Genomic DNA, 8,388 nt, shown 5'->3' on the forward strand with positions numbered 1-8,388 from the left:
CTCTCCAATCTAGCCCCTGACCAGAACACCTTGGTGCCCCGAGCTGCCTTCATACATACTGACTCTAAAAAAGGATCTCTTTATATTTTTTAGTACATAATTTTTTTGAGTTTTAAAAATACATTTTTTAGTACATAATTCATCATCTTAATTGTAACTGCCAAACTCTCATATTCCACAGTTGGAATATAAACCCTTTATATTACGGGTAGTTGGATACAAACAGCCAATTAACGATGAAGTCATTATTTCACATTTAATTTGTTCTTCATAAAGGTGCAATTATATCATATAGTTGGGTTTTTCTTTACATCGAATTTTCCTCTAGAGAGAGGAAAAAGAAAATACACTGCGACATAGCATGGAAGGATATATATCCTACGACGTGTCGGAACACAAAGAGTAAAAGCCATGCAACTTCGACACGTACAAACTCAAAATCTCCTCCAAATTCCAACGAAATCTTCGTCTCCTTCGCATTCAATATGTTCTATAAAAACCATAGAAACCAAATCGAATTGCCGAGTCCTCTATTTTCAACTCAACCAATCCAAATCCACAGCCTTCCCCATCATCATCATGTCCGATCGAACAAAGCCGGTGACCACCCGAACGCTCTACCACACCACTCCTTCCTCTCGCCAGACCGTCAAATTCTTGACAGCGGCTACTATCGGTACCATCTTCCTCGTCTCTTCTGGCTTGACCATAACCGGAACAGTTCTAATGCTGATACTCTCCACTCCGATTCTCGTCCTGTTTAGTCCTATTCTGGTACCGGCGGTAACTATTTTGGTCTTGGCAGCTGCCGGATCGTTCTTCTCAGCAACTTGTGTGGTGGCAGCTGTAGCGGCGTTGTCGTGGTTGTACAGATACATGACGGGGGCGGAGCAGCTGGATTATGCGAGGGACAAGGTGGAAACGAAGGCCGAAGAGACAACTACGCAAGAACAGCCTTAAATGGCTTCCTTAGAGTTATTTTTAAGTGCTGTAATTGTGTGTTTTACTTGAGCTTTTTTGTGATGGTTTGTTTAAGTTTGAATTAAATCAAAAATTTCAGATCTTGTAAACTGAAACTACCAAATTTTGTAACATAAGTGGTCAAGTGAAGAGAAACGAGTGAAACTCAAATTGTCAGAATTATTAATCCAACCACTTCATTCGAGAGCACAAATTTCTCTGCCATTGCCATAGCCACTGAGCTTATTACAGTAAAAAATGACCTTTAAATCTTGAATATTGTAGTCAGTTGATTAGAAATGGTGAAGCCCAGGATTGTGAAAAAGAGGTACAGAAATGGAATTCAAAGGGCAAGAATAAATCCCAAATTATATACAACACTGTAGACAAGACGTAAGGAAAAGGAAAAGAAGATGCTGTCTTTAGGGGAAACAAAAAGAAATGGATTTGATTACAATTGTGAATGCCTCTTCTTTTTCTTTATCTATTTTGTTTGGATTTTGAATTAAGATTTTGATATTTGATTGTTATGTACTTCTGCCCTAAGAGTCAATTTTGAGTGTGGGGTGATGATGATGAAGCTGTATTTGTGGAGAAATGGTAGAAAGAACGCCTGCCTGCTGTGGTAAAGAACAACTTTCCCTCCCCCAGAAAAACAGACAAGGTAAGAGAAAATAGAGTCTTTGTCAAGATGGGCGAATAATAATCATCAGGACTGCCAGAACATATCGAACTCATTACTGGACAAGGATCGATCTTGGATCTCGAGATTCGCAACATGCCAATTAATGAGTCGGGATTGGAGAAATTTACAAGCAACCAATCCCGCTGGGAAAATCCACCATCCGCTTTCATCCCTGCAAAAACACAAATCACGTATTATCTATCCCGTCTCATCAGTTTGGGGTTCCAATGGAAGTAAATGGTACTTATTTTCAGCACATGAAGAACCTCACATGTTAATAGTCCATGGCTGATTAGCTTGGATGTTTCGACGATTGAGATTTAGAGTGAACATATCCACAGAGAAGTGCAACCAACTGGTCAAAAAGGTAAAGAAACCATCAGATGGGATTGATGAGGAAGTTAAGAGAGTAGTGAACACAAACAGGGTTGGCTTGAATGTTCAGGTAATGGAAGTGAGAGTTATGAACTTACAACATTGACCAAGGATGTGATGTTCCACAATGCATAGATACGAGCGAGGCCTGCAGAACGCCTAGGTCCTCGGCTGAATAAGGCATTGATTCCAGCAGGAACGGAAGGAGAACGCCGAGAGGCAAAATAAACAAAACTAGAAAAACGTCTGCCAATGAGAATGAAAACATCTAGAGCAGAGTAAGCAAAACTAAGCTGAAATCCCAGAAGTAACATTGATATGACTAAATCAACAAATTGGAAAAAGAACCATCACCACATGTAAGGTCCTATGACACACCCTCCAAACTTAAAACCATACTAACCATGCGTTGAAGCTTGGACAACGTTGAGACATGTACATACCTGGTGACCAACAGGTTTTGTGTTGTGAAGCACATAAGATAGAAGGCAAGATATATTTCTCTTCTCCTTGAGCATTTGTAGACTGCTGACATCTAAAATGCCCCCATATGACTTCTTTCGCCTTGCACGGCCTTCACCAGAAATATGGTCTTGTCTTACATGTGTTTCTTCCCTCAAATGGACAGACTGATTCTCTCTAGGAATGTTCTTCACACTGGAAAACAAGGGTAGAAGATAAAAGACAACCCAAATGATTCTCTCTAGGAATTTCGATCTAAGCTGACCAAGACGAACCAACCGTAACTGTGCATTCAGGCCAGCAACAGAATTCCAGAAGACAAAAATCTATTTAACATGATTGTTTACACAATGAAGTACTAAATTTGAGTTCGTCGTCTCTGATTAGCAAACCTGACTCATGAGACTAGTAAGAATGTTGCTGACTCATGAGACTAGTAAGAATGTTGTCGTTATGAAGTGAAAAAGAAGCCATGTAACTTCCATCGCCTCCAAAGAGTAAAGAGAATGGAAATCTTTGATTCAAACGAGGAGGAAGATCATTTCTTTTTTTGTCTGCACCCAAAAAGAAGTCCACAGATGCAAGCATTAGATCGGGTGGTGCTGCGACCTATGGTTGCACAAAAGTCCAGTCAAAATTCCCAGATGCCAGACATCATGCACCAAACTAGCTACTTCCAAATGAAGGTCGGATAGAGGAATAAAGAAAAAAGAAAGAAGAGATGGATAATATACACTTCACGATTAATAGAACAGTTTTTTTAAAAAAAAAATAATAAAAGAAAAATAAAATTTACAACTACTTTTCATTTAGAAAAATTAAGTTACAAGGGCACAAAAAAGACCCGTCCTCAAGAGCAAACCCTACCAAAAGAAAGGGTTCCAACCCGAAATACAAATACCACTACGAGGCACAAATATGATAGAACACAAACACAGTGACAAGTCGTTTTCTTAAAAGATCTAAGACATTGACACGTCTATTAAAATATAGATTTTGTAAATTATATATCATTTTGTGGAAGAAAATTTAAGTCAATAAATGATACATTTACACAAAAATAAAAATAAATAATAATAATAATAAGTTTGTTAGGAGTCTAACAAGTGTTGGACCTATGTTGACTTTGTACAATTAGTGTCTACACACCCATAAGTCTATAACTAATAAGTGCAATAAATGTCTAACATGGACACGTTAGCCAAACTTAAATATTTATACTTCTTAGGAGGCTCTAATTGTGCAAAATAGCACCCATAGAGTACAAAAGCTCTTCAAGGTTGAAGTCTAGAGAAACATGAAATCTAATGAAGGAGCGAACATCCGAAGGATCCCTCTTCGAACGTCCAAACATTTTCCTATTCCTCTCTCCCCAAATATCCCACAAAATAGAACAGACCATGACGAGTCATAAAAAGGGGCCCTTTTAAGGAAAAGGTAAAGGGAGAAATTCCCAATTGTATCACTAGTATCCTTGTGACGGACAAGCCAAAAACCAAAGTCTAAAAAATGCAATTCCAAACAGATATCACAATCACGGACAAGTCTAAAACCGAAGTCTAAAAAAAACAACTCCAAACAGATATCACAATCTCAAATCTCTTTAAATAAAATATGATCCAAGTCTTCCTCTGCCTTCTGATAGAGAAGGCAACAAAATTAACTAACTAACAAGGTAACTTCTTTGAAAGCTGATCCAAAGTGTTAAATGGTCCATGTAACACCAATCAAGTAAAAAACATAACCTACTCTGGAATCTGTCCTCTACATAGAAGGAAAGACAAGACTCACTAACGAGAGAAGGTCTAGTAAGCAACAAAATTACAAGAAAAATCACACGGAAGAGTTAGGACTCCAAACACGAAAGTGAATTGCAGAGAACGAGAAAATTATAAATATAATCCCAACTAGAAGGAAGAAACAAGACCATCAGGAAACAAAAATTTCAAAGTGTTCACATCAAATTTCAATAATTTTTCCTTCTTTTGTAAGTAGATGCAAATGACATGCAATAACGATCTTTCCAACTACACCAAAAAAGAGTAGAGTGGCGGCAATCAAAAAGATCCTGGATTAGCAACGGAAAGGCTGTAATGTCGAGGACAGATTCTAGAGAATAAGGACAGACCCCTCATATTGAATGCTAAAAAACATATAAATAAGTAGAAAACGAAGAAAAGGAGAACCAGAGAACAAAGCCCTCCAAACCGGAGTGAAAACTACAAAAACCTGATTGGAAGTCTCTTCAACTAGTGTGAAAATCATACCTACTCACAGTTATACGAAGTGAATTACAACCTGCTCACAATTATGAATTCCTCGTCGCATCAAAGGGACAAAGCAATAGACTCCGCGATCGTTCTCCACTCCCACCATGATACTTCTTAGAACTCAAAGGTGTACAACCTATACAATATATCATGCTCAAGAATGTTCCAACAAAACACTTCCCATTGGCTTCTCATCAATCCATCTCCTTCATTATCTTATAATTTTTCCACCACTAAGTTGAAGAACTCCAATTCAAGTTTCCATATAGACCTTCTAGTAACAGACTGTCATCTTGCACTTCTTTTGTCCATATTCTATAAATCCTCCACAAATCCGTTGGCTATGATGCCCTCCTCCAGGATCCATCTATTCTTAAGAAATTGCGAGTTACTGAAATTTTCTCGAAGGGCATTTCTTGAAGTAGTCTAAACCCTTGAAGCTGGAGGGCATAAAACATGTGATCTTGAGAAAGGTTTTTTTTTTTAATGAGAAGGAAGTGAATACTGGATAGGAAACAATTAATCTTCAGCAGTATCGGTGATAAGGCATCAACCCAAATAAAAAAACCAAGGGATTACATAAACGTAGTTATAAAAAATGAAATAATTTTTCTGCAAGAACAAAAATGAAATAAATAAGAATCAATAAATTAGAGATAGAACTCAAATAAAAAAAAATAAAAAATCTTGTACTGAACATTTCCCAAATTTCTTTATCCTATCTATAAATTCTCCTAGGGAAGTCTATGGTTTCTCTCCTAACAGGAAATAATCCATGCAATTCATTGAAACCAGAAGCTTCCCCTGGAGCAAATCTCATGCAAAATTCTCCATGGTGGTTACTGCCCTCTTTCCTTATTCCACTTGGTGACAACACTTGTCTCTTACAACTCTTAACAGACTCCAATCATCTCACATGCCACTAAGTCATTTTTCCTGAATGGTCTACAGGACATCGAAAAATAGATCCAGGACCAACCTTTTTCCAAAAATAGATAACCAAATTAATAACCAAACACAAAGAAAATAAACCTACCAAGCCACACTTCTAGTACTATTGATCCAATGGTCCGCTAATAATTCTCAAATAAAACAGAGGATTTAACGATTCTATTAATAAACTAATGAACTTCGCAAAGAATAGTTGCAAGTTGCAACTATGCAAGGATGGAAGGTTGTAGACTGAGAAAACATCTGCTAGAAAAAAAAGACTGAGAGAATTCCAAAGAATCATGTACCTATTGAAATGTGAATTAAGCCATGTGGCAGTCAAAGAAAAAGCGTTGATAATAATAAATTATAGCGAAAAGGAAATGCAATAACTATTGCAATAAATTTTCCACATCAAGAAGTACAGTCAAACACACAACCTACCGTTTCTTTGCCTATTCCTTGTCATGAAGAGAGTAAAAGTACTTCAATTTTCTGGAGAAATCTACAAGTTACGATCAGATATTTTTGGATAACACAACTTTCAAACTCGATTGAAGGAATTATCGAGTCACTTTCTTATGTGGCAACTTGGATTCTTCAAGCTAACTTCAATGTTTTAAGGTAGTCTTGGGAGAAACCACTTGTCAAACCTTAATCAACCTACCCAATCCCTGATGCACTGATCATGGATGCTTCTCTCGTTGCCAAGTAGCTTATAGATGAGTGACTGAGGAAGAAAGTGAGTAGTAATTGTGTTGGGTGAAAATTTAACTTTCAAAATAAGAGTGAACTAACCTTTTGGTTGGAGAATTTCACATTGGAAAATATGGTATTGGAAGCCTCACTTATGTATTCCAATTTTAAGTTTTGGGTTTGGCCCCCATGTTTTGGAGGGAGTGAGGAGATAGATTAATATGGGTTCGGTGGACTTCCCACACGCGCATGCTGGGCCGTCCGGTCGGGCAAGCCACGTGTGATTATTAATTTTTTTTCTTTTAACTGGAAGAAAAAAAGAAAGGAAAAGGTCCTCCCTATTCCACTTCGTCCGTGCACGTTCTGAGGCTCACTGCCTTTTTCGCTTCATACCATTCCACGCTAAAGGCCTATAAAAGGCATGGCCTTCAGCATTTCGAAAATACAATTCATTTTTCACTTCATTCCATTTTTCCTCTCCTAACTCTTCCTTTTTAGTTTTCCAAGTAGTGGGTTTAGAAAGGGTATGTGTTCTGGCCGGTCGGTAACGGTGCATTTCCGATCGGGTTTCTTTTGGTTGTTTTATCTTGGGGACGACATGGCAAATCTTCAGACATGCTTGCACACTTGGGCAGAGCTGCGAAATGTCTTAAAGAGAGCGAGCTCCGCGACTCAGCCTATAACGAGTTTCTGTTTTGCAGGTTTTTGCTCTTTGCTTGACCGTCGTGCCTTGACAGTTTACTGTTTGTCATTCTAAGGGTCTTGCCGTTTCCAAAAATTTTAAGATGAATCCGCCACATCGTCAATGGCCCTTATTAACAACAATGACGTTATGATATCTGACCTCAACTGTCCATTCCGGTTCGAAGGAGCAAACTTCAAGTGATGGAAGCAAAAGATGTTCTTTCTCACCGTCAAGAAAGTTGCCGAAACTTGTACCAAATGTATGTCGATCGTCCCTTTAGAAGAACCAACTGAACAATAGATAAAAGAAGTTGCTGACTGGGAGGAGAAAGACTTTCTTTGTAAGAATTTAATTTTAAATGATTTGACTGATGATCTATATAACTACTACAGTACAATGAAGACAGCGAAAGAGGTTTGGGATGCCCTACAAAAGAAGTACAACACCGAGGAGGCCAAGTCGAAGAAATATGTTGTTAGCCATTATCTCAAGTTCCAGATGACAGATGACAAATCCGTGGAGGCACAATCCCATGAACTCTAGAAGATAGCCCATGAGACAATTACTGAAGGTATGCCTGTAGACGAACAATTCCAAGTTGCTGTTATTATTGATAACTGCCCCCTTTGGGGAAGGACTTTAAGAACAATTTAAGGCATAAAACTAAGGAGTTCTCCTTGGAGAGTCTTATAACCTGGCTAAGGATTGAGGAGAAAGCTCGGAAGCAGGACTAGAGAGTAGGAGGTGAACGCGAACCTGGAACACCCGCCTCTCTCCGTGTAAAAACTTGACCAAAAATCTAAGGGGACAAAGAGGAAAGGTCAGAACCGTGGCTTCAGCAACCAAAACCAACAGAAAAAAACAGAAGCCCCTTCAAGAGAAACGGTACAGTTCCTCTGCTTAATTATAACAAACCTGAGCACATGGCTAGGAACTGTAGGAACAGGCGTCGTCCTGCTGGTCAGGCGAACTTGACAAAAGAACTGTTAGTCGCCATGATCACAGAAATAAATGTGATCGGTGTTGTGAAGGGTGATGGATAGACACTGGCAATATACGCCATGTTTGTCATGACCTTAGTCTATTTAAAACTTATACTGAAACTAAGGATAAGAATATTATGTTGGGAGATCATACTCCACGAAAGTTGTTGGAACCGATGAGGTAGAACTGAAGTTTACCTCTGGGAAGACCCTCACGTTGAAGAATGTTCTACACACTTCAAAGATAAGAAAGAATTTGGTTTTGGGCTATCTCCTCAACAAAGTCGGGTTTATTTCAAACTATAGAGGCAAACCAATATACCCTTACCAAAAATAATGTAT

At 38.4% G+C, this 8,388-nt stretch overlaps 1 protein-coding gene across 7 annotated transcripts; it reads right to left on the reverse strand.

The window, feature by feature from the left end:
* Nucleotides 1-1,224: 1,224 nt before the first annotated feature.
* LOC120074977 lies at nt 1,225-6,149 on the reverse strand. Of its 7 annotated transcripts, none has more exons than XM_039028100.1 (6): nt 5,789-6,149; nt 2,464-3,036; nt 2,383-2,387; nt 2,119-2,257; nt 1,917-2,000; nt 1,225-1,817 (listed from the first exon to the last, which is right to left on the reverse strand). In XM_039028100.1, exons 2-6 carry the CDS (start codon nt 2,553-2,555, stop codon nt 1,670-1,672), a joined length of 468 nt encoding a protein of 155 aa, XP_038884028.1. In that variant the 5' UTR covers nt 2,556-3,036; nt 5,789-6,149; the 3' UTR covers nt 1,225-1,669. The 7 variants fall into 7 exon arrangements, 3 of the variants coding, with proteins under 3 accessions (XP_038884028.1, XP_038884027.1, XP_038884030.1); XM_039028099.1 differs by lacking the exon at nt 5,789-6,149 and adding an exon at nt 4,750-5,776; XM_039028102.1 differs by lacking the exon at nt 5,789-6,149 and having other exon boundaries at nt 2,464-2,677; nt 2,875-4,743.
* Nucleotides 6,150-8,388: the final 2,239 nt, after the last annotated feature.

The sequence above is a fragment of the Benincasa hispida genome, chromosome 4 (genome assembly GCF_009727055.1).
Source record: "Benincasa hispida cultivar B227 chromosome 4, ASM972705v1, whole genome shotgun sequence".
Classification (NCBI taxonomy): domain Eukaryota; kingdom Viridiplantae; phylum Streptophyta; class Magnoliopsida; order Cucurbitales; family Cucurbitaceae; genus Benincasa; species Benincasa hispida.

What these genes read in the sequence shown, in the direction of transcription:
- LOC120074977 (XM_039028100.1), bottom strand. Translation starts at nt 2,555, where the DNA reads ATGTCAGCAGTCTACAAATGCTCAAGGAGAAGAGAAATATATCTTGCC. An exon ending in TCACATCCTTGGTCAATGTT is followed by an intron (nt 2,001 to 2,118) that starts GTAAGTTCATAA and finishes CTTTTTGACCAG; the next exon opens with TTGGTTGCACTTCTCTGTGG. An exon ending in CAGCCATGGACTATTAACAT is followed by an intron (nt 1,818 to 1,916) that starts GTGAGGTTCTTC and finishes GTGTTTTTGCAG; the next exon opens with GGATGAAAGCGGATGGTGGA.